Genomic DNA, 26,937 nt, shown 5'->3' with positions numbered 1-26,937 from the left:
AAAAGTTTAAACGGGTCACGAGACTTGGGACTTTATTCCAGTGTGCCTAGAAGCACAAGGCAAAGCCTTGTGCAAAGCACACTGGTCTATTATTCGTCGGGCTTATTCTTATTCAGACTTCTGCCTAAACTTTGGCGCGCTACTCCTCCGGCAGCGTTGCCAACACCTGTACAAAAAGTACATCAAAACGTGCGGAATGATCGGGAATCGTGTGCTATGACCTGGCTAAGAGATTCGCGCAGCGGTGTCCGAGCAAATCGCGCGAAAGCGCGATTTTTTTCTCCATTGGAATGCATTGAAAATCGATGTGAAGAGTGCTCATAAACACTCCTCTTTGGGGCCATACAGAGTCGCCATACTTTAACGTAGAAACGTGATTAAAAGTTTAAACGGGTCACGAGACTTGGGACTTTATTTGGCCAAATGGAAATTTTTTGATAGCTGGCACGGTTTTCACGAAATCGCAGTTTACGTTTTGTGAAATTTTCAGACCGTTTCAGATTTTATAATGGGTGTGTATTGCGTGGGTCGTTAAGGGCTAGAGCGCGTGACATCATCGCTAGAGTGCGGGAAAGCTTTGAAATCTTTTGAAAATTTTCCAAACAAATTGCTCTGTAGCCCACAACGTCCACTCCTCATACACAATTAATACATCAAAACGTAGGTATTTTTGTGCCGGTCGCAAACATGTAGCTATTGAATCAGTCGGACTTACATATTTGGCGACACATGCCTGAACGTGAGAGCAACTGCAGGCTTCGCTCCCATAGGGCCCCATATTAAATTTCACAGAATCTTTTGGATCAGAGAAAAAAGTTAATACTTTTCGAAACTGCCGCCGAGGTCACATGTTTGAAACTACAGACCCAAATGTCACACCATTTGTTCATCAGAGACTCCTAACTGGTCTCATGAACAATCTAAGCGATAGGAGTCACGGTTTCTGTCGTAGAAGCACTTTTATGACATGTACGTCTCTGGTTAACTCCTATTATAAACTGCCCCACTGCAGCAGTTGCCAATCGCCACGGCAACTTCAGATTGCTGCTAGACAGCTGATTCTCATTAGCCAATCAGAGCAGGCTGACTAACACACACACACACACACACACACATTATTTACTGTATCATGCCATTTCAGTGAGCCAGCATGCTCTAAACCAGGCTTCAATGGATCAGGGCCATAATTAATGTGATCAATTACACCTGTGATTAAAAGCCCCCAACTCTCATTGTATGATAACAGGAACTAGGTATTCACCTACTTTTCAAAATAAAATCCCTCAACTCTTACTGTATGTTAACAGGAAACTAAACACTCCTCACGGCCCCCCAATCACCATGGCAACCACTGACAGACACGCACGCAGCGAAAGGGCCTACAGTGCTGACCTCACTATGGACCACAGACAGTCTGAATCTGCCCCCCTCCACACACAAACCACCCTTAGCCCCCACCCATCCCCCAGCACCAGGCACACTGGTCAAAATTTCTTGCGAAATTTTCTAGTGAAGTCTTACTATTCCTCTTCTTACGGTTTTTGCCGCACTACTCCTGCCGCAGCGTTGCCAACACCTGTAAAAAAAGTACATCAAAACGTGCGTAATGATCGGGAATGGTGTGCTATGACCTGACTAAGAGATTCGCGTAGCGGTCTCTGAAAAAATCGCGCAAAAGCGCGATTTCTTTGCTCGACAGGAATGAGTGGCAAATCGATGTGAAGAGAGCTCAAAAACACTCCTCTTTAGGGCCGTACAGAGTCGCCATATTTTAACGTAGAAAAATTATTAAAAGTTTAACGGGTCGCGAGACTTGGGACTTTATTGGGCCTTTCATCCACCTTCTTAAAACCTCACTATGGTCCTCAGACCCCCCCCAGCACCAGGCACACTGGTCAAAATTTCTTGCGAAATTTTCTAGTGAAGTCTTACTATTCCTCTTCTTACGGTTTTTGCCGCGCTACTCCTCCCTCAGCGTTGCCAACAATGCCTGGAAGGCACGTTCACATTCATCATTCCATATCACTTTCGAGGTTGATTTTTTTGTTAGTTCGGTGAGTGGTGCCGCCAATGTAGAGAAATGGGGAACAAACCTTCTGTACCACCCCACCAGTCCTAAAAAGGATCTCACTTGCTTCTTGGTCAGGGGTCTTGGAATCATCTGTATGGCCTTTATCTTGTCTATTTGTGGCCTTATCTGCCCACGGCCGACCAGGTACCCAAGGTATTTCACCTCCTCCTGAGCCCAGGAACACTTGTTTGCATTCAGGGTCAGCCCAGCTTCCTGTATCTTGCTTAGGACGATTTCAAGATGCTGCAAGTGTTCTTCCCAGGATTCACTGTAGATTACCACATCATCAAGATAGGCAGCTGAAAACCTGGAGCAATCATTAAGAACAATGTCCATTAATCTTTGAAAGGTCGCAGGTGCGCCATGAAGGCCAAAGAGTAACACAGTGTACTGGAACAAGCCCATCCCTGGAATCTGGAACGCTGTGTATTCTTTGCAAGATGGGTCAAGAGGCACTTGCCAGTAACCTTCATCCATCATCAAGATAGGCATCTGAAAACCTGGAGCAATCATTAAGAACAATGTCCATTAATCTTTGAAAGGTCGCAGGTGCGCCATGAAGGCCAAAGAGTAACACAGTGTACTGGAACAAGCCCATCCCTGGAATCTGGAACGCTGTGTATTCTTTGCAATATGGGTCAAGAGGCACTTGCCAGTAAACTTCATCCATCATCAAGATAGGCAGCTGAAAACCTGGAGCAATCATTAAGAACAATGTCCATTAATCTTTGAAAGGTCGCAGGTGCGCCATGAAGGCCAAAGAGTAACACAGTGTACTGGAACAAGCCCATCCCTGGAATCTGGAACGCTGTGTATTCTTTGCATGGGATATGAATCAAAACAGGAAATACTGTTCTGTTTCCTCATGTCTGAACAGAACCGAGGTTGAGTACAATTCTTCTTGGGAACAAGCACTATGGGGTTTGACCACTCACTTCTGGATGGTTCAATGACTCCCATGTCCAGCATCATCTGCACCTCCTTCTTCAGTGGTCAAAACGTGCGGAATGATCGGGAATCGTGTGCTATGACCTGGCTAAGAGATTCGCGCAGCGGTGTCCGAGCAAATCGCGCGAAAGCACGATTTTTTTCTCCATTGGAATGCATTGAAAATCGATGTGAAGAGTGCTCAAAAGCACTCCTCTTTGGGGCCATACAGAATCGCCATACTTTAACGTACAAGCGTGATTAAAAGTTTAAACGGGTCACGAGACTTGGGACTTTATTTGGCCAAATGGAAATTTTTTGATAGCTGGCACGGTTTTCACGAAATCGCAGTTTACGTTTTGTGAAATTTTCAGACCGTTTCAGATTTTATAATGGGTGTCTATTGCGTGGGTCGTTAAGGGCTAGAGCGCGTGACATCATCGCTAGAGTGCGGGAAAGCTTTGAGATCTTTTGAAAATTTTCCGAACAAATTGCTCTGTAGCCCACAACGTCCACTCCTCATACACAATTAATACATCAAAACGTAGGTATTTTTGTGCCGGTCGCAAACATGTAGCTATGGAATCAGTCGGACTTACACATTTGGCGACACATGCCTGAACGTGAGAGCAACTGCAGGCTTCGCTCCCATAGGGCCCCATATTAAATTTCACAGAATTTTTTGGATCAGAGAAAAAAGTTAATAGTTTTCGAAACTGCCGCCGAGGTCACATTTTTGAAACTACAGACCCAAATGTCGCACCATTTGTTCATCAGAGACTCCTAACTGGTCTCATGAACAATCTAAGCGATAGGAGTCACGGTTTCTGTCGTAGAAGCACTTTTATGACATGTACGTCTCTGGTTAACTCCTATTATAAACTGCCCCACTGCAGCAGTTGCCAATCGCCACGGCAACTTCAGATTGCTGCTAGACAGCTGATTCACATTAGCCAATCAGAGCAGGCTGACTAACACACCCACACACACACAAACACACTATTTACTGTATCACGCCATTTCAGTGAGCCAGCATGCTCTAAACCAGGCTTCAATGGATCAGGGCCATAATTAATGTGATCAATTACACCTGTGATTAAAAGCCCCCAACTCTCATTGTATGATAACAGGAACTAGGTATTCACCTACTTTTCAAAATAAAATCCCTCAACTCTTACTGTATGTTAACAGGAAACTAAACACTCCTCACGGCCCCCCAATCACCATGGCAACCACTGACAGACACGCACGCAGCGAAAGGGCCTACAGTGATGACCTCACTATGGACCACAGACAGTCTGAATTCTGCCCCCCCCTCCACACACACACCGCCACTACTGTAGGGGATTTACAAATGGAACAGGTTTGGTTATAAGCTAATTTAATAAATAATATTCAGAGAATTATTATTATTAATAAGAATTATTAATCAACATTAATAATGAACAGGGCACCACCCTGGAATCAGGGACCAATAACCAAAACGTTAATCCAGTCTCATAAGGGGATTGTTCACTCCAAATGCCAGTATTTAAGCACTACTTTACACTTAGGAGATGAACGGTGAAGGGTGAATCCGAGCACTAGCTCTCATAACCAGCCGTTATTACAATATGAATGCACAATAAACACAGACAACTGCTATTTAAAATAAGACCAATTTATTTAAATACAGTGACCTTAATCAACAATAAACACTCTAACAACATTAATCTAAATCAACAGTTATTACAGCAGTAATTACTAATTAACAACACTTAATAAACAAACGGATATTCTACAATGCAGCTCTAAGCACTAAACTAGAATTAAACAAAACACAAAGGCAAAAGGAAAGGTGTGTGCGGGAGAGAGAGAGAGATGTGGGTGTAAGAGAGAGATGTGTGTGTGAATGCAAATGTGTATATGTGTGGTGTGGGAGGAGCAAAGGACACCCTAAGTGGACGTCACCACGCAAGTGGTTACGTCACGCGAGGGGGGGGGTTGCTCGAACGTACAGATCACGCACAAACGGGGTGTGACTCCCACGTGACCTGTAAGGTAATGAGGTGAGCCTATGTGAGGAGGCGTGTCTATGTGTGTGTGTGTGTGGTGTAGGGAGGAGCAAAGGACACCCGCGGTGGACGTGGTGACGTCACGCGAGGGAGGGGTTGCTCGAACGTTACAGATCACGCCCAAACGGATGTGAAAGTCCCGCGTGATCAGTAAGGTAAGAACGTGAGGAGGCGTATCTACGTGTGTGCGTGTGTGGGAGGAGCAAGGGAAACCCCGAGGCGGCGTCACCGTCACGAGGGAGGAGTTGCTCTGGTGGCGGTAGCGCCACGGAAATTACCGACTGGTACGAACGGGAGGTTTAAATCCCGCGTGTCGGCAAAGTGTTTGTTTGTGTGTGGTAGAAGTGGAGGGAAAGAAAGGCGAGGAGCGCCTTGAAACAGTATCACAGTCAAAACAGTAAACACCGCAGCAGCAGGAATCCTAACTGCCGCGCGAGAGATGTACTAGCTGGGTTATTATCACTCAGATGCCCGGCAGGCAAACTCACGTTTGTCAGCCGTGCACTGGTCTTTTAATAATAAACTACAGCTACAGATCTTCACGTTTAGCAGGAGCTAACACAAGGAGCACACAGTAATCAGACAGTCAGCAATAGTAAACAAAGCAAAATAAACAAGCAAAGCAAAGCAAAGCAAGTTAAATAAACAAAGCAAACGGACGGACTCGGCGGTCCGTACGTTCAGTATAAATCAACAATAGTTATTAACTTATTGGAATATACAATCTCACTAGTCTCTGCCCAGACACAAGCCTCTTACTGGAATCGCTTCTTCGGAGCGATAGTGGTGTGGATCTTCGTTAATTGGTCCGGCGGCGTCGTGCTGGCTCGGACAATAACGGGCCGTTATGGAGCTCGTCAGCTGCTGAACGGCAGGCTGGACCTCCGGGTGGCAGCGTAGGGGAAAGCAGCCAGAAATGAAGGAAAGGCGGTGCGCTCGTTTCCTTTGATGAAGAGCGGTTGTCCTCGGCTTCCTTGGTGAAGCCGGGCTGTAGTCTTCCTTCTGCAGGGATGTGGATCAAGTCTGATGGACACAACATTATCTTAACTCGTCCAGCGAGGTCAGAAAATGTGGCTCGGTCTTAGGTGAACGCTGAAGCGTTGGGTAGCGTTGCAGTGGAAAAAGGAGAAAAAGGGGAAAAAGGAGAAAAGGGGCGAGCTACTCAGGTAGCGTGCTTTTATCTCTTGAGATAGTGGGCGTTTCCCCGGAAAAGGCCCCACATTTCCTGTTAGCCTCATCCAATGGGAGTCCTTGTTTTGGATTCAACATGAAATCTCGCATGTAGGTGAGAGACTTTCGGAGCCGGCAGTTGGGACCCCTGCTGTGATCAGGCTTCTGGTTTCCCATGTAGGCCAAGGCTCTTTGTCTCGTGAGGTCCCTACACTACCATGGCAACCACTGACAGACACGCACGCAGCGAAAGGGCCTACAGTGATGACCTCACTATGGACCTCAGACAGTCTGAATCTGCCCCCCCCCCCACCCATCCCCCCAGCACCAGGCACACTGGTCAAAATTTCTTGCGAAATTTTCTAGTTCCAGTGTGCCTAGAAGCACAAGGCAAAGCCTTGTGCAAAGCACACTGGTTTATTATCCTGCGGGCTTATTTCTTCTTCTGCTTCTGCCTAAACTTTGGCACGCTACTCCTCCGGCAGCGTTGCCAACACCTGTACAAAAAGTACATCAAAACATGCGGAATGATCGGGAATCGTGTGCTATGACCTGGCTAAGAGATTCGCGCAGCGGTGTCCGAGCAAATCGCGCGAAAGCACGATTTTTTTCTCCATTGGAATGCATTGAAAATCGATGTGAAGAGTGCTCAAAAGCACTCCTCTTTGGGGCCATACAGAATCGCCATACTTTAACGTACAAGCGTGATTAAAAGTTTAAACGGGTCACGAGACTTGGGACTTTATTTGGCCAAAAGGAAATTTTTTGATAGCTGGCACGGTTTTCACGAAATCGCAGTTTACGTTTTGTGAAATTTTCAGACCGTTTCAGATTTTATAATGGGTGTGTATTGCGTGGGTCGTTAAGGGCTAGAGCGCGTGACATCATCGCTAGAGTGCGGGAAAGCTTTGAGATCTTTTGAAAATTTTCCGAACAAATTGCTCTGTAGCCCACAACGTCCACTACTCATACACAATTAATACATCAAAACGTAGGTATTTTTGTGCCGGTCGCAAACATGTAGCTATGGAATCAGTCGGACTTACACATTTGGCGACACATGCCTGAACGTGAGAGCAACTGCAGGCTTCGCTCCCATAGGGCCCCATATTAAATTTCACAGAATTTTTTGGATCAGAGAAAAAAGTTAATAGTTTTCGAAACTGCCGCCGAGGTCACATTTTTGAAACTACAGACCCAAATGTCGCACCATTTGTTCATCAGAGACTCCTAACTGGTCTCATGAACAATCTAAGCGATAGGAGTCACGGTTTCTGTCGTAGAAGCACTTTTATGACATGTACGTCTCTGGTTAACTCCTATTATAAACTGCCCCACTGCAGCAGTTGCCAATCGCCACGGCAACTTCAGATTGCTGCTAGACAGCTGATTCACATTAGCCAATCAGAGCAGGCTGACTAACACACCCACACACACACAAACACACTATTTACTGTATCATGCCATTTCAGTGAGCCAGCATGCTCTAAACCAGGGCTTCAATGGATCAGGGCCATAATTAATGTGATCAATTACACCTGTGATTAAAAGCCCCCAACTCTCATTGTATGATAACAGGAACTAGGTATTCACCTACTTTTCAAAATAAAATCCCTCAACTCTTACTGTATGTTAACAGGAAACTAAACACTCCTCACGGCCCCCCAATCACCATGGCAACCACTGACAGACACGCACGCAGCGAAAGGGCCTACAGTGATGACCTCACTATGGACAGACAGTCTGAATTCTGCCCCCCTCCACACACACCACACCGCCCCTAGCCCCCCCCCCCCCAGCACCAGGCACACTGGTCAAAATTTCTTGCGAAATTTTCTAGTGAAGTCTTACTATTCCTCTTCTTACGGTTTTTGCCGCGCTACTCCTCCCTCAGCGTTGCCAACACCTGTAAAAAAAGTACATCAAAATGTGCGTAATGACCGGGAATGGTGTGCTATGACCTGTCTAAGAGATTCGCGTAGCGGTCTCCGAAAAAAATGCGCGAAAGCGCGATTTCGTTGCTCCATATGAATGAGTGGCAAATCGACGTGAAGAGAGCTCAAAAACACTCGTCTTTAGGGCAATACAGAGTCGCCATACTTTAACGTAGAAAGATTATTAAAAGTTTAAACGGGTCACTAGACTTGGGACTTTATGGGGCCTATCATCCCCCTTCTTATAACCTCACTGTGGTCCTCAGACCCCCCCCAGCACCAGGCACACTGGTCAAAATTTCTTGCGAAATTTTCTAGTTTCTTCTTCTGCTTCTGCCTAAACTTTGGCACGCTACTCCTCCGGCAGCGTTGCCAACACCTGTACAAAAAATACATCAAAACATGCGGAATGATCGGGAATCGCGTGCTATGACCTGGCTAAGAGATTCACGCAGCGGTCTCCGAGAAAATCGCGCGAAAGCGCGATTTTTTTGCTCCATTGGAATGCATTGAAAATCGACGTGAAGAGTGCTCATAAACACTCCTCTTTGGGGCCATACAGAGTCGCCATACTTTAACGTAGAAACGTGATTAAAAGTTTAAACGGGTCACGAGACTTGGGACTTTATTTGGCCAAATGGAAATTTTTTGATAGCTGGCACGGTTTTCACGAAATCGCAGTTTACGTTTTGTGAAATTTTCAGACCGTTTCAGATTTTATAATGGGTGTGTATTGCGTGGGTCGTTAAGGGCTAGAGCGCGTGACATCATCGCTAGAGTGCGGGAAAGCTTTGAAATTTTTTGAAAATTTTCCGAACAAATTGCTCTGTAGCCCACAACGTCCACTCCTCATACACAATTAATACTTCAAAACGTAGGTATTTTTGTGCCGGTCGCAAACATGTAGCTATGGAATCAGTCGGACTTACACATTTGGCGACACATGCCTGAACGTGAGAGCAACTGCAGGCTTCGCTCCCATAGGGCCCCATATTAAATTTCACAGAATCTTTTGGATCAGAGAAAAAAGTTAATACTTTTCGAAACTGCCGCCGAGGTCACATTTTTGAAACTACAGACCCAAATGTCGCACCATTTGTTCATCAGAGACTCCTAACTGGTCTCATGAACAATCTAAGCGATAGGAGTCACGGTTTCTGTCGTAGAAGCACTTTTATGACATGTACGTCTCTGGTTAACTCCTATTATAAACTGCCCCACTGCAGCAGTTGCCAATCGCCACGGCAACTTCAGATTGCTGCTAGACAGCTGATTCTCATTAGCCAATCAGAGCAGGCTGACTAACACACACACACACGCACGCACACACACACACACACACACACACATTTTAACTATGTAACTCTTATTAGCAAATAGGCCCACAGTTATAGGAGGAGCACAGCTCCTCCTATAACATTTATACATTATAATTTAAACATTATAATATACATTTAAACATTATATACATGCATTATACACAGTTATAGGAGGAGCGAAAGAAAATACATTTTCAGATCACCAACCACTCAAAAACAACCAGTGTTGTAATTAGGTAGAATGAATAAACCGTTTCTATATTCATACCAAACCATAAATACCAGTATATTATCAATTTTAAATACATAAAATATATTAATAAGACAACCATTTCTAGTCTCTTTGGTTCAATGTGCTCTGCAGCGTAATTTCAATCTGGCATTGCAGAACAGAAGCTGCGGCCTACCGTAGCGTACAGGCCTACAGTTATAGGAGGAGCGAAGCTCTCTTTCCACTGTTCCAACAATCACAAACTCTGGTTTTGGTCAAAATAAACCCTTAATTCATAGCATCAACAGATAGATATTCAGTTTGTTCAGTTCAGTAACATTTTTGACGCTGCATGGCGCTGTTGTGTGTGTTCGTGTGTGTGTGTTAATCTCCCGACAGAGGGCGCAGAGAACAGAAGCTGCGCGCAGTTTAAATGACACTGTGATGGTCACAGCCACACAGGGTAATATCATTCCGATTCACACTCTCTCATCTCATTAGTTTACTACCTACACAGGTTCATTTAATTTGCAGCAAACTATACCTTTACAATTAACATCACTTATTTGTGTTTAACCTTATATAGTTTAGATTCACACATTAACACTGTGAGGTTACACATATTATTATTTGTTATATTAATCATTTGTTTCTTTGTTTGAGTTGGCTGTTGGGGGAGCTGACTTCCTGGTGGAGATAGGGGCGTGGCTGAGGACTCAAACCAAGTGCTGCCATGAGGACTCAAACTGGGCCAAACCAAGTGCTGCAATGTTATGGGGGGGATTTGGTTGTAATTAGTTCTGCTTGGTATTTAATTATATTTTGTGTCCATCTTGTTTACCCCTTTGTGTTCTATTTTGGTTTGGCTAAGCCCTATATATATCTGCCCTCATGGTTCATTGGGGAGGTTAGTTTTGTTCAGTTAACATCTGGTTTAATAGTGGGAATAAGTATTGTTATATTACTTTAACCTCTTTTTTGTTAGACCTAGGTATTCAATTATTGTTTAATAATGTTTTGTTATTTTTTGGCTGAATAAAAAGCCCAAATTAGTTCAACAACTCCTGTTTCCTCGTTGCTTCACTGCTTGGTCCCTTACAGACACCAATAGCTTACTGTGTGTGTCACCTAGCATAGTTTTTATAGCATGACTAACTTGAGTTTTGAACTAATATTTCCCGCCAGTAGGTGGCTAATCACGTTGTTTTGATTTCAAATGTAAACTCACTTTCATTGGGCAGACCAATGTGTAAGCTGTTGCTATGGGTCAGGGGGGCCCCAGCAACCAGCCTGACGAATCAGAGCGAAGCTCCTCCTATAACATTTAAACATTATAATTTAAACATTATAATATACATTTAAACATTATATACATACATTATATACACAGTTATAGGAAATGCATTGAAAATCGACGTGAAGAGTGCTCATAAACACTCCTCTTTGGGGCCATACAGAGTCGCCATACTTTAACGTACAAGCGTGATTAAAAGTTTAAACGGGTCACGAGACTTGGGACTTTATTTGGCCAAATGGAAATTTTTTGATAGCTGGCACGGTTTTCACGAAATCGCAGTTTACGTTTTGTGAAATTTTCAGACCGTTTCAGATTTTATAATGGGTGTGTATTGCGTGGGTCGTTAAGGGCTAGAGCACGTGACATCATCGCTAGAGTGCGGGAAAGCTTTGAAATCTTTTGAAAATTTTCCGAACAAATTGCTCTGTAGCCCACAACGTCCACTCCTCATACACAATTAATACATCAAAACGTAGGTATTTTTGTGCCGGTCGCAAACATGTAGCTATGGAATCAGTCGGACTTACACATTTGGCGACACATGCCTGAACGTGAGAGCAACTGCAGGCTTCGCTCCCATAGGGCCCCATATTAAATTTCACAGAATTTTTTGGATCAGAGAAAAAAGTTAATACTTTTCGAAACTGCCGCCGAGGTCACATTTTTGAAACTACAGACCCAAATGTCACACCATTTGTTCATCAGAGACTCCTAACTGGTCTCATGAACAATCTAAGCGATAGGAGTCACGGTTTCTGTCGTAGAAGTACTTTTATGACATGCACGTCTCTGGTTAACTTCTATTATAAACTGCCCCACTGCAGCAGTTGCCAATCGCCACGGCAACTTCAGATTGCTGCTAGACAGCTGATTCACATTAGCCAATCAGAGCAGGCTGACTAACTAACACACACACACACACACACACACACACACACACACATTTTAACTATGTAACTCTTATTAGCAAATAGGCCCACAGTTATAGGAGGAGCACAGCTCCTCCTTTAACATTTATACATTATAATTTAAACATTATAATATACATTTAAACATTATATACATACATTATATACACAGTTATAGGAAGAGCGAAGCTCCTCCTATAACTGTGTATAGGCCTACAGTAGCGTACAGGCCTACAGTTATAGGAGGAGCGAAGCTCTCTTTCCACTGTTCCAACAATCACAAAATCTGGTTTTGGTCAAAATAAACCCTTAATTCATAGCATCAACAGATAGATATTCAGTTTGTTCAGTTCAGTAACATTTCTGACGCTGCATGGCGCTGTTGTGTGTGTTAATCTCCCGACAGAGGGCGCAGAGGACAGAAGCTGCTCGCAGTTTAAATGACACCAATAGCTTACTGTGTGTGTCACCTAGCATAGTTTTTATAGCATGACTAACTTGAGTTTTGAACTAATGTTTCCCGCCAGTAAGTGGCTAATCACTTGGTTAGTCTTACTATTCCTCTTCTTACGGTTTTTGCCGCGCTACTCCTCCGGCAGCGTTTCCAACACCTGTAAAAAAAAGTACATCAAAACGTGCGTAATGATCGGGAATGGTGTGCTATGACCTGTCTAAGAGATTCGCGTAGCGGTCTCCGAAAAAATCGCGCGAAAGCGCGATTTCTTTGCTCCATAGGAATGAGTGGCAAATCGACGTGAAGAGAGCTCAAAAACACTCGTCTTCAGGGCAATACAGAGTCGCCATACTTTAACGTAGAAGAATTATTAAAAGTTTAAAAGGATCACGAGACTTGGGACTTTATGGGGCCTATCATCCCCCTTCTTATAACCTCACTGTGGTCCTCAGACCCCCCCCCCAGCACCAGGCACACTGGTCAAAATTTCTTGCGAAATTTTCTAGTTATTATTATTATTTCTTCCAATTTGAGAAACAAATAATTCTACAAGTGAAAATAATCCTTGTGATTTTGATTTGTAGGAGGAAGTGACACTACTGAGCGCTACCAAAGGTGAGCAATTCATAATTTTACATCTACGTTGTAAACTTTCCCCTTAGATTGTATATTAATGTATATATCATTTAATGTAATAATGTACATTGTAACTGTTGTAACCGTTTCAGAGGCTGAAGTACCCCTTACAGCCCGGGGTAGGAGTAGTGGCGCAAAACGAAGAAAGATGGGAGAAAAGATTGCACAGGACAAGTCAGAAAAAGTAATCAGGTCTGTATGAATTAAAAATGTCACTACTGAAAACCGCATGAATGCACTCAAATTAGGAAGTCAAGAATTTCCATTTCAGATACTTGAAATATGACCTCTCCATTCAAATTGCTGGAGATCTAAAGTTCAGTAGTCTTGCTGTAGGCCGTGTGCCATCATGGTCCACTGTCACTGTCACAGAACTAGGGACGCATCACAAAAACTAGGGCAGCAGACTCACCAACGGTCCGACATTAGACGACAGCCGACTGTCGTCTGGTGTGTCAGAGCCTTGACACTGGAGACCATCTTTGAAACAGAGACAGGGGTTAAGATCCACCCATACGGTATACGGCCTGTTATGACATGTTGTTGTGACAACTGAGACAACACCATCCACTGAGGAAAACCACACAATGAGGTTGAAAACTCAGAAAATAGATAGTGGACCTTGAGGATAAAGGAGAACTTCATGTCTATCTTAAAAAAATAGTCAGGTGCCTTTTGTGAACACAGTTACAGGTTTTGCTTGCTGTGATCATTCCTCTTGTTTATGTTGACCATTAAGAGATCTCTTCATAATGCACTTTAAATAGAAGTGAAAAAAATACACAGTCCCCATTCTGTGCAAAAATAATTCTTTCCAAAGTTTATCTGAAGCTAATATGAGGCTTCAACAGTCTGACTTAGTCAGATCAAGTGAGGATCTTCCAAAGTTACTGTGAATTTAGTTTGAAATTACCTCTTTGTGTTACTGTCCCTCCTCCACAACTTGGCACAGAAGGAGGGAATTATTTTTGCGCAGAACGAAGACTGTGGGTTTTGTTACCCATCTTTTCCAATGGACTCATGTTAGGAAGTTATCTTTTAATGGCCAGTATGAACAAATGGATTACAACAAGCAAAAACGGTTTCAATGTATATGTGAGCAAGAAGGCATCTTGTCAGTCCCAAATTTCGAGTGGTTGATTTTCAACAATCTGCTCTGTGTTGTCACACCATCAAACCCTTACTCTATATAATGCTTGAAATTAACAAGTGATATCTTAACATCTTTTAGAATTGAGGATATTGAAGCAGAGACGCCTAGAGAGGAGCATGTTTCAGCGCAACAGAAGACAGAACTACATGTCTCTGAATTGGTGCAGACTGAGGTGTGTATATGCAAATTCTTATTTTCACGTTTGTCTACATGACCAGTACAGCAACTTGTTCATGATTCAATTTACTATGTTTATTTTTAGGGTATGTTCAGTGTGGCTCCTGAAGAACAAGTGGAGGATGTAGTTGATACTGCACCTGAAGAAGCAGCCATAGTGTCTGACCAACCAGCCACTGTCCTGGCCCCACGAGACCTAGAAGAAGCTGATATTACATCAGGACCTACGACTGAGGAGCCACAAGCAGAAGGTGATGCCCCACAGGATCTGAACAACTCCTCTCGTGACTCACAGATAACAGTTGAGAATGTGGCATCAGAAATTGAGGAAGAGCTTGAGAAGGAAGACGCCGCAGAGCTGGTAGTCTCTGAAGAGGTTTTGGATGACCACAAAGAAACAGAAACTCTGGACAAAGTGGGAGCGGAAACTCAAGTTGTCACTGATGAAGAGTCGGAAGAAAGAGTTACACAACACGAGGCAAGTCTATCAACACGTGCAACATCAGAGAATGGTGAAGCTGGTAAAACAGAAAGAACCGTTGTAAAGGACATAACAACTGTACAGAGTAGAACCCCCATACGGAGATCTACGCGGCACAGCAAGCTAGAGGAGGAAACTACAGCCCAGGATGGAGGGCTAATTTTGAGGGGACGAGCTCTTATGAGCCCAGCCCCACCAAAACGCAAATATACCCGACGCAGCCAGAAAGTATGTGAAGAGTTAGAGAAAGAGGTCGAAGAAGTGGCAGAGGAGAAAGACGGTTCTACAACTGAAGTAGAGGAGGAGTTAGCTGTAACTGAGGGAGAAGAACAAGAAGAAACGTCCTCCATAAAGGATGATGTAGTTGATACTGCACCTGAAGAAGCAGCTACGATGTCGGACCAACCAGCCACTGTCCTGGCCCCACAAAACCTAGAAGAAGCTGATGTTACATCAGGACCTATGACTGAGGAGCCACAAGCAGAAGGTGATGCCCCACAGGATCTGAACAACACCTCTTGTGACTCACAGATAACAGATGAGAATGTGGCATCAGAAATTGAGGAAGAGTGTGAGAAGGAAGACGCTGCAAAGCTGGTGGTCTCTGAAGAGGTTTTTGAGGACCGCAAAGAAGCAGAAACTCTGGACAAAGTGGGAGAGGAAACTCAAGTTGTTGTCACTGATGAAAAGTCAGAAGAAAGAGTTACACAACACGAGGCAAGTCTATCAACACGTGCAACATCAGAGAATGGTGAAGCCGGAAAAACAGAAAGAACCGTTGTAAAGGCCATAACAACTGTACAGAGTAAAACCCCCAGACGGAGATCTATGCGGCACAACAAGCTAGAGGAGGAAACTACAGCCCAGGATGGAGGGCTAATTTTGAGAGGACGAACTCTTATGAACACCCCCCCACCAAAACGCAAATATACCCGACGCAGCAAGAAAGTACGTGAAGAATTAGAGAAAGAGGTCGAAGAAGTGGCAGAGGAGAAAGACGTTTCTACAACTGAAATAGTGGAGGAGTTAGCTGTAACAGAGGGAGAAGAACAAGAAGAAATGTCTACCATAAAAGAAGATGTAGTTGCAGTGGAAGAATTAACAGAAGAAACGCAACAGCTGAAAGATGAACACCTGACAAATGAAGAGAAGACAGAGGAACAACAGGAGCCTGGGGTGCAAGACACTGTAGTGAAGGGGAGTTCCACAGAGCTTCCAGATACAGCAGAGATGGCACTAACAGAGGAGACTGAGGATGGAAAAGTAACCGTTGAATCTGAGAAAGAACAAAATGGGGAGGAGGTAGAACCATCAGTGATACAGGATAAAGAAGGTATCCCTGTTGAAACAGAGGAGCCCCCTGCAGGAGGTTCTGCTAGTGAAGAGACAGCAGATGAGCAAGCAACAGACAAACAGATGGAACAAGAGGGGACTGTTGACAAAACAGAAGAAGAGATGTCAACCGAAGAACTAACTGTTGTGGAAGAAGGTACAATTCCAAAGGCAGAGGAAGCAGCAGAGGACGTTATACCTTTGACTGAGGTGAACATGGAGGAGAGGAAAGAAGTACAGGAAGAGGAAGAGACTGAGGGAGAGACCGAGACTGTATCAGTGATGGAAGCAGAAAATGAGGAAGAGGCAGTCAGTGTCTCTGGTGCGACAGATGACATTATACAAGAGCCTGTTGCTGCTGCTGCTTCAGAAACAGTAATACCTGATAAGGTTCTAAGTGAGGCTGTTGTACCAGCAGCTGAAGAGCCTCAGAAAAAGGACATTGGCTCTGAAATCCCCAAGATCCAGAAAGCCACTGTCATCTTAGTGGACATAAAAACAACCTGCCATACTCTTAGTGTGAAGGAGGCAGAAGAATCACCAGTTAATGGAGACAGTGCTGATCCAGAAAAGCAACAGGAAGAGGAAGGTGGAGGGAAGCAGGAAAACATTCCAGAAAAATCTGTAGATGTGACTGCGGAGGCAGAGACTGTCGAGAAGGAAGAGCTTGAATCAGACAATTTTGAAAAAGAAAACCAGCAGCAGGAGGAAGACAACATAGGTGAGGATATTACTGAGAAGGAGGTAGATGCAGAAACAGGCACTGATGAGGTGGAAGGAGAGATGGAAGCTGTGGCAAAGGATACAGTCACAGTAACAGTTCCAGTGGAGGAGAAACAGTCTGCAGTTTCTGAGATATGTGCAGATAGAGAGGTAGACATTCCAGTAGGAGATGATGCTGAAGAGAATCTTCCACCAGCAGAGGTAGATGAGGCAATGAGCTGGGAAGAGGAAGAACCACCAGTTGTTGAAACCAGAGCTCTGAGAGGTAGAACAAAAACAAGCAAAGCTACACCAGTACGCAAATCAACAAGAAGCAGAAAGCAAGTGGATGCACAAGAAGCAGAAAACAGTGACGAAGAAGAACCAGCAGTGACAACAAGAACACTGAGACGTGGGAGGATATCTGTCCCTGACACACCTAAAGGCAAATCCAGAAGAAGCCAAAAGGAGGGAGGAGGGGCATCTACGGAAAAGAGCACTGATGGAAATGAACTTCCAGTAGAAACAAGAATTTTGAGAAGGGGAAGGAAGTCTGCTCGTGTACGCCCCAAAAAAGTCCAGAAAGAGGAAGAGAGACCAAAGGAATCAGCTGAGGAATCAGAGGTAGAGGAAGAAGAAGAAGAAGCAGGACTGGGATCAGCCGAAGAGCCACCAACAGAAGGGGATGAGGGGAAAGCCCCAGAGGAGGATAAGATAGAGGTGGAGAATGAAGAACTTGCTACTGCAGAAGTGGAAAAAGGAGAGTCCGAAGAAGGAACAATGACCATGACTGAAGATGAAGAGAACACAGCTGGAGTGACAACTGCTGCAGATGATTTAGTACAAGAAGATGCACCATTACCCAAACCGGCTACAGACGCAGCTGTCCTTGCACCTAGTGAAGAAGACGCAGCACCTTCAACAGAGGAGCAACAGAATGAGGAAATGGCACCACATCTTTCTGATCTCCGAACAGTGACAGTAGTTTTAGTGGACCTGCAAAAACCCCATCATGACGTCCAGGAAGAAACAGCAGCTCCAGACGAGTGCCCTCCTGTTCAAAAGACTGCTGCTGAGGCAGAAGAAGAGCAGAAGGAAGAAACAACGAAAGAGGAAGAAAAATTGGCACAGGAGAATGTCCCTGGGTCCCCTGTGGGAACAGAAGAGGAAGGGTTTGAGGATAAAGTGGAAGCAGCCACAATACAAGATACAGGGGAGGGGAGCACTGAGGAGACCGCAAAAGAAGAGGAGGCTATAAGTAGTAATAACGAGGAGCAGGAACCTACAGTCCCCGAAACCAGAATGCAGAGCAGTAGAAAGAAAGCAGTCGAAGCCACACCAAGAACCAAATTAGCAAGAACCAGACAGAAAAGGGGTGAAGTAGAAGAGGAGGCAGCTTCAGAAATTCAGAAAGAGGAGCCGGCAGTTCAAGTCCGGGTTTTGAGGAGGGGAAGGAAGTCTATCCCTGTGACACCGAGATCTACAACAAAAAGAACCCGCAAGCAACTTCCGGAAGAAGAAGAAGAGGAAGGAGAGGAATCTACAGCAGAGGAAGAAGAGGAAAAACAGCAGATGATTGATCAGGAGAAGGGCGAGAGACTCGAAGAAAGGGATGCAACTGAACAAGTAGAAAATACAGCAGTAGAAATGGGCATAGAGAAAGAGGACACTGTGGCAGAGGAAGCTGCCATACAACAAGATGCTCCAGAGCAGGGACAGGCCGACAGTACGGAGACAGTTGCAGATGATGTCACCGAGGCTCCAGTTGGACAACATGCTGATGAGGGAAAGACCTCGGTTGTTCCAGAGGAAGCAGTCACAACACAAGACACAGTGGAGGGGGAACAGTCAATGTCCACATCCGAAGTGGCGGAAAGTGCAGCTGGAGAACGTGCACAAGAGACACTGTTGACAGCAAAGGACGACCAGGCAAAAGGTGCGTCTGAGGAGGAGGAAGCACCAGTTGTTGAAAGAGTTTTGAGAAGTGGAGGAAAGACAACGAGAGCCACAAGAAGAAGCAAAACCACAAAACAACAAGATGTTGAGCAAGAGGAAGAGGCAACTGGAGAGAAAAGCACAGAAGAAGATGAACCAGCAGTAGAAACAAGAGTTCTGAGGAAGGGAAGAAAGACTGCTGCTGCCACACCTAGACGTAAATCCAAAAGAGCCCGTACACAGTGTCCGACGGAGGAAGAGGAGGAAGAAGAAGAAGAAGAAGAAGAAGAAGAAACTACTCCACCTGAACAGATACAAGTAGAGGAAACCAAAGCTGTGCTGGAAGAAGCTGGCGAAAAAGAGAAAAGCAGAGTTGAGAAGGTTGAAGTAAAGGATGGTGACCAAGCTGCAGCTCAGGAAGAAGAACATACAGAGCCAGAAGTTGAGATGGAAAAAGTAGAAGCTGTGGCAGAAGAGATCAAAAGAGAGGAAGAAGAGGCAGGGAAGGGATCACCTGAGGAGAAAGGGGAGGAGGTAGAGGAAGAAGGAAAGATCATGGAAATGGAGAAAGACAAAGATGAGAAAGAAGTTGAGGATGGAGAGTCTGATGTGGGAGATGCAGAACAGACGAAGGATGCCTCGACTGACGAAGCAGCAGTGCTCGAAGAGGAGGACAACAGTGTAGAAGCCGTGGTTGGGGTCGATACTGACAAGGCCGAGACTTCAGCAGCTGAGGTAGAAGAGATAAACTCAGCTGCAGAAGTGGGATCTGACACTGCCATTGCTGATGAAGAGGCTCGAGTTGAAGATGCATCTGTGGTGGCAGAGGAAGAAGCTCCACCTGTAACAACAAGAGCACTTAAGGGCAAAATAAAAACGTCATGTGCCACACCATCACAAGGATCCAGAAGACAGAAAGACCAAGGAGTAGTGGAGGCTCAAGAGCAGGAAGAGGAAACTTCTGAGGAGGAAGAAGAAGTGCATCTATTCATTGATGATTCACCTCGAAGATCAGTACGAAAAAGAACAAGAGTGGACTACAGGGAAACTGATGAGGAGGGTGAGCAGGTTGAGACACAGGCAGCCATGGACGAGGAGGGAGAAAATAGAGTAGAATCAGATGTGGACAAAGACAGCAAGGAAGCTGAATGTTCTTCAGATACAGATGACGAGGTAGACGAGGGAGACGAGCAGATTATGTCAGAGGAAGAGGAACCTATAGTAATTGGAAAAAGAGTTTTAAGAGGGAGGTCAATTCCTTCAGTAATAATCACACCCAAGTCTAAAGCCAGAGGCCGCAGTGCAAAAGTGTCTAATGAAGAAGAGAGTCCTCGATCCGCTCGGAAGAGAAAAAATACTGAGGTAACACCAGCTCGCAAATCTAAGCGTCTCAGCAGAGTTTAGGATGTTCTGAATACTGTGATACACATTGACACAAACATGCATGTGGTAGCATTCAGTCACAAAACTGGGAAAATGCAAAAAAAACAACATTTTAATGTTTTAATGCAATCTTCTGTAGTGTGCAGACTCACAATGTAGACTGGCAAACTATATTTTTCATCTTGATTTAAAGCAAGTCTTAAAATGTTCATTAATGAACATTAACACACGTATGGGTGATGCAAACTTTGGATACCGTAGATATTGCTGTGTAACCGGCATTACTGAGTCAGCTCACTGACTTCATGACTCTTCGAAGTGGCTATAGATAATGATCGGCATTATCCTTTTACTCTTACCCCTGGTTTCCACCTAGCGCCACGTTCCGGCTGCGACCCGTTTTTTTCGATTTGATATAATTGGGCTTGGGTGTTGCACGTTGGCTCTATAGTGCCCCCAATTACTTTTAACCTTTGAACGCAATTTTGACGCCCTCAGTATCATCAAACTTGCAGAACTTGAGCACACAAACCTGTGAAGATTGTGAGAATATAAAGCGATTGGGTTCATGCGTGTTTAGTGGGCCCCTAGATGTGTGGAAGGACTTAAACCGATATTCACAAGATTTTGTACCCACATTTCTGTCATAATTTCGGACATATTTCACATTGGCTTTCATTAGCTCTGAACCGCCATTTTAATTTTCATGTATTTTATGAAAACTTATTCCAATTCTTCCTAGAGGCTTTATCGGATTAATTTCAAATTTGGTTGGTATAACCTTCCGACTAATGTGACGCTAAATAGCAAAGGCACAGTTGCTACTTTGAAGGATGATGTCATAGGTCATGTGACAGTATGCCATTTTAGGCACTTTACAGGTATGGAACTCTTTGAAATGCCTCCTAGAGCATTCAACAGACTCATCTCAAATTTGGAGCGTCATGATGGTAAATTGCGAAGCATTTGTGTTTTGTTACATGTTCCAAATTGACATGGTATGGTCTACACATGATATACAGCAACATGAGGTATAAATAGTTTGTGTTCTCCAGCGTCGCATAGTGGACACAGGAAGTGGTACAACTTTTGCAATATGTCATTTCCAGCGCCACGCACGCTGGGAATACCACATAACTTGTGTGTACGTAAATGCACAGCTGCATCGACCGGCGTCCCGCCAGTACCCCCAACGTGTGTGAAGGTGCGAAGGCCCGCTCATCGCTGCGTGCACCTTTTAATTGTTTTTATTGTTGTTATTTTGCTTTAGCCTAAAGACAAAGTTAACGCAAGCATCAAAATGTTAGTGAAGTACTTGTGTTTTGTCCTCCTTGATTTTGAAATCTGGGATGTGCTACCCTGTCACATTTTTATGCTCATTGGACTTTGGGTCCAGCACGCCACCGTGAATCCCATTGTTGAAGCGCAACTTCCTTTACCAAAACTTAATACAAGCATCACAAGCATTGTCTAGAGTGTCTGCGATCAGCTCTGACGACCACGGCATAGCAACGGCCGATGGAATCCAGGGGTTACTTGTAACTAGTGGCCGCTGTGCGAAGGTTACATAGTCTTACTTTAAAGTCACTGTGTCTGTGATTCAAAAATGTAGCTAACATTTGAGTATCTAGAGTGTTTACCAACCCACAAACTGTGAAATAAGACAACCCAGTCAGTTTTTTGTGGGCTGCCCAGATCAGAAAAAGTGATTCAACAAGCCATTCAGATTTGGCTCCAACACTGCCTAATATGTCTCCTTTCCTCTCTACCCCCTTCATCTGGCCTTTGGACACTGTCTCGCAACTATTTTTCTCCAGCATGTGTTATTTTTCTACAAACAAAAACCTATGCCATCATGATCACTATAATGACATTCAAATTCTACACAGTGTCCCTTTTTAAAAGACCCCCGGAACTAAACTGTGTGTTGTTTAATCCTCAGAACAGTGAGGCCATGTTCACACTGAATGTTAAGGCTGCACATTGAAGGTCTATTGTTACTGCAAATCTATACTTATTAATCAACATTTTTTAAAAGTGTTTTTGTCATTTCCCAGTTTGTATGTGAACATCAATTATATTTTTGAGTTAAAACACAAAAACAAAAAAACAAGTTTGATCAAAAAGAGACTCGAATGGGACCACATCGGATTTCTTTTGACTGTTACTTAAAAGCCATAATTTGCATTTTAACTTGAGAACTTTTACAATTGAGGAATTAATATTTTTATATTGTAAAAATTTGAATGTCCAGTTTGCATTGTGTAATGCGAAAAATCTCTCAAATATAGATTTTGGTATTTTTTTACTCAGCAACATGCAACAAGATCCAATTAGAAAAATGGTGAAATAAAATGAATTGGTCTTTTTTAAATTTGTGAAATATTCCAACAGATATTTTGTATAGGTATTTTGTGTACTTTGATTAGAAAAATATTACCAAAAACATGTTCTTGCTTTGTCACTATCAGCAGAACTCAGGTCTTAATATTAGCATGTTCTCTTTTTTTCTTCTTCTCCATATTCACATGTAGAGATTTTAACATGGAGATCCATCTAATATGTAATCACCTCACGTGTTACACTTAACTTTGTGAACCATTATACCCTATAGAGAGGACAACTTTCTCAAGCCATCATGTAGTCAATGTCCTCAATCGTGTTTATGTTGTTTTCAATAATGTGATATTATTTAGTCTACATTATACGTTGTGTCATCATTGTCAGTTTATTTTGTTGTTTGTATCATTTGGAAGCTAACATTTATTCAGCTGTGTGATGTAAAACTGATCTTTCACAAAAGTCTTTGTGCTTATTAGCAGATGCCTTTTAGGTCATGTAAGGTCATTATTAACTCCATTTATTTTTCTGTGTGGATGAACTTTTCTCTGTGAAGCTATTTTTCCATGAGCTGAAACTGTGGCAAATAAAGATTTCAGAAGGTAGTATTTCAACTGTTGCGTACTTATTGGGAGTAAACTGAGTTTCACTGGATTTTATTGTTCAATCTTGTTCGACACACACTGGAGCTCGACAAGTAATGAAATGAAACGTCATTTACAGAATATTTAATGATCGCGTCAGTAGTGAACTTTGGGTAATGTGTGTATAATAATAACAACAAAACCAGAGTTACAAGGTACTTCACAAAAAGTTTTAAAGAACATCATACACAGAAAATGCAATAGAAACAGAGATTTTAAGAAGTGATCAAACAGCAAGACAAAAACAAAATGTCATGGAGAATGGAGTAGGTGGACCCAAATGTAGGAGACTACAGGCAACAGGAACTTGGAAAAAATCATTTTAATACAAGATTCGGTGCAGGCAAGGCAAAAACTGAAACTCTCATAACAAAATCAAGGAACCAACTATGACTGAGCTGAAAACCAGGACGTAAATGCAAACTAATCTGACGAGAGGATGAAGTGTATAGGTGGAGAGATGGCCGGAGAGCTGACCGAAAAACCCTGGGAACAGGAGAGGAGCTGATTTGTTGGGAAGAACTAACGAGGCTGATTGAGAGGAGTGTATGTAGCCTACAGGTGAAACTAATCGGGGCAGACAATCAAAACTGGCGGGAAAACACTCAGAGCAGCCATGCCCTCAATTACGCCGAACTTCAAGCCTTAGTAGGATTTAAATGGGTGAGTTATATAAGAATTCACCCCCTGTACAGCTGTCAAAGACGGGGAAATTAGCTACAGAGACCAAAACTGTTTTTTGTACGAGGCTCTAAACATGTTTATTTCTGCTAAAAAGTCAAGTATATTAACATGAGGGTCTATGGGGAGTGACTCGCTGTTTGTTGGAACCAGCCTCAAGTGGCCATTCGAAGAACTGCAGTTTTTTGCAGTTCCACATTGGCTTCATTTCTCAGCACCGGAGGTTGCCGCTTAGTGATAATTGTGAAAATGAATCCATGGGTCTTTCTCATTTCTCTATTTTGTGCCTCCTCATCTCCTTGCTCCTCCGGCTTGTGACCCGGAAATCGATCCTAGCACCCCATCTTGAAGTACGTCCCAATTCCTAAAATCATCTCATTATAAGTGAGGATACAGTGTTTTCGGCACCCTCAACGTATAATAGAGACGTGACACACAGCTGGAATAATCTCAAACCATGGCAGGACTCTACACATGTCGCTACAAATGTGCGATCAAACTTTATACCCTTCGCCGTTTGTGTAGCGCCTCATTAAGTGCTGTTCTAGCTGCATCCCTTAATGACATTTTACCTTGATATTACTTATGTTTTTATCTCAATGCCTTTTTTGTCCTAGTTCGAGCAACAGCGTCACCTGGTTTACTAAAGAAAAAGTAAAAGTCCTGCATACTGTACAGAATCTTAAATTGGTCTACGGAAGTATTGTCACCACTATCAAAAGTAAAAGTGTCCAGAAAAAAATGCCCCCGTCAGTGTGATAACGTCTTTTTGGATCATTTCTGATGCATTTATGTGTAAGAAGCATTTCACTATTGTAAGTGGTCAAGGTGGAGCTTATTTCAAAAGGCTACGTCATATATAGGCTAGTTTACTGTAATCTATAACCTTGCAAAATGTAAGATTATTTTGTAGGCTACATAAAATCTGAAACAAATACGGTGGAGTAAAACGTTCAATATAGGCCTAGCTCTGAAATAGATAGGCCTGGATAGATTTATTTGACAATCATTAAAATACACATAATACTGGAGGCCACAGACTCATTTCCATTGTGATCCTCTGATGGTCGGGCAAGACGCCAAGTCTGGCAAGATCGACAGGTGCAAATACAAAATCTGTCCACAATAAGAAACAACATAAGAGGACAAGTGAGTTACATTTGTGTAAACTCCCTATTGTGAGGGACTATTTGCTATAGCCATTTCTTCACAGCCTGTTTAATCTGCTTCACTGAGTTTCAGAGATAGCCTACTGGAAGTTTTAGTCCATTCAGTTGCAGCCGTGTAGTAGTGGAGTAGAAGTATAAAGGAGGTTAATGTTAATAAGAGAAGTACAAGAATTTCAACATTTTATTTAAATACAGTAGCCTATTGAATAATAGGGTCCTTATTGACTTTGTTGCATATGCACACATGAAACCAGGCTACTGGGAGAAACACCTGAACATGCACTGCAGTTATTTTACTCTAAATCCTGGCGGCTGCTACTGGATGTCTTTGAAGGCAGGGAGGCTCCACTATAAGTAGTGATATTTCCTTTCTGATACTTTCCTTGTCTCACTTCTTTGTCGTTACGGATGGAGTACATACTGTAGGCCTACACTGTATTGACACTGTTATGCTGTTGTGGACCAAAGTGCTCGTCAGAGGGAATAATTTGGCCTGATGGTGGCACCAGAGTAAAGGTAAAATCTCAGAACAAAACCTCCTGTTGGATGGAAACTTGTAAAATAAGTTTTTGTAGCTCAAATTGGCTGTCAGTAAATAATAATTGTATTCACTGTCACAGTTTGTCAGTATGAGTGGAGCCTCTCCCAGCATGCACTGCTAAACACACTGGTAATTTACCCTTTAAACACATTCACTTGGTAGTGGCTGTATAGTTTTGGCCATGGAAGCTTCGTCTGTGGGTATCAGACATTACTAGTGTGTATCAAAGGGAATTCCATCTAAAATGTAAGGTGAACATTATTATTTTTTTTTTATTATTGATATACAGTATATCCTGTGTGTACAGCAAACCTGAAAATACATACAGTTGGAAAAAAATAAAATTTCTTACATCATCGGTACAATTTCTATGTAGCCTACTGTTTATTTTTTACCGGAATGTTTACTAAAAGTATTATTATTTTTTTTAACTTTTATTTACTCAGGGGAGGTAAACTGAGAGCAATGCTCTCTTCTTCAGGAACACCCTATACACAGTCACATTACACCTGGAAGCTGCCCAGTATATAGCCTGATCTGCTGGACCACTGAGCAAAAGGGCATGGGCACACACACATTTCTGAGGTACAACTTGTGTCAGCTAGTTACTGAACAATTGATTCAGCCTTGAACCTGAAACCGAATCACTCTCTTGCTCAGATTATTTCCGCCTCTTTACACTAACAAAACAGAATGGCCTTGACATCATCTGAATAGACTGTACCAGGAATGTTGGGAGAATCCCATTCCCATGTTAAAATGTACTTTTTGAAGCTAAATTTCTGTAGAACTTTGTAAAGTAAAATGTGCATATACTGTAGGCCTATATGGTTATTATAATAAAATGTGCTTGTATTTCTAACCAAAAATATGTAGCCCACTCCGAAAAATACATGCATAACATGATCCCGTGCAAATGGAGCAACTTTAAAATGTGTAATAGGAGCCTATCAAAATACCAGTAGGCCTCCTTTATTGAATATGATTTAGAGCTCAGAGAACTTCCATTCATACGAGAAGAAAACATACAGCCTACTTACAGTGTTAAACACCCACACACCTCATGTACCTTTATTATCCATACCTGTTATCCACGGCCTGCTATATCCATACCATCCCTCAATTTTTTTGAAACATTTTGCACACAATATTGTGAAGTTTGATGTAGGCTACGTGTATCTAATAATTATTACATTTATTTTTTATTATTATAATGTACTAAAAATGATAAAGACAGCGACAAAAGCGCAATAGAATAAAGTAAAAAAAAAAGTGTACTCTTCTCATTTATTTTTTTATTTGTTTTGTTTTTGTTCCCCCTATGCTCTACACATAGAATGAAGGATATGTCTGTGTAGATATGTGTGAATGTGTACAGTATAATGTGTTTAAGAGTAGATATATATCATATATCTAGC

General features: G+C 43.0%; 1 protein-coding gene across 1 annotated transcript; it reads left to right on the top strand.

Annotated features, from left to right (window-relative positions):
- The first annotated feature begins 12,934 nt into the window (after positions 1 to 12,934).
- On the top strand, positions 12,935 to 23,089 carry LOC141768971 (uncharacterized). The gene is made up of 4 exons (XM_074637540.1): positions 12,935 to 12,960; positions 13,074 to 13,173; positions 14,213 to 14,306; positions 14,397 to 23,089. The coding sequence occupies exons 2-4, from the start codon at positions 13,130 to 13,132 to the stop codon at positions 20,163 to 20,165; spliced, it is 5,907 nt and encodes a 1,968-aa protein (XP_074493641.1). The 5' UTR covers positions 12,935 to 12,960; positions 13,074 to 13,129; the 3' UTR covers positions 20,166 to 23,089.
- Positions 23,090 to 26,937: the final 3,848 nt, after the last annotated feature.

The sequence above is a fragment of the Sebastes fasciatus genome, chromosome 6, assembly GCF_043250625.1.
Source record: "Sebastes fasciatus isolate fSebFas1 chromosome 6, fSebFas1.pri, whole genome shotgun sequence".
Lineage (NCBI taxonomy): Eukaryota > Metazoa > Chordata > Actinopteri > Perciformes > Sebastidae > Sebastes > Sebastes fasciatus.
The sequence above is the reverse complement of the archived record's forward strand: the minus strand, read 5'-3'. Positions and strand labels throughout refer to the sequence as shown.

Excerpts from the sequence above, each read along its gene's own strand:
- LOC141768971 (XM_074637540.1), top strand. The coding sequence starts at position 13,130 with ATGGGAGAAAAGATTGCACAGGACAAGTCAGAAAAAGTAATCAG. Across the intron at positions 13,174-14,212 it reads AAGTCAGAAAAAGTAATCAG|AATTGAGGATATTGAAGCAG; the intron begins GTCTGTATGAAT and ends AACATCTTTTAG. Across the intron at positions 14,307-14,396 it reads CTGAATTGGTGCAGACTGAG|GGTATGTTCAGTGTGGCTCC; the intron begins GTGTGTATATGC and ends GTTTATTTTTAG.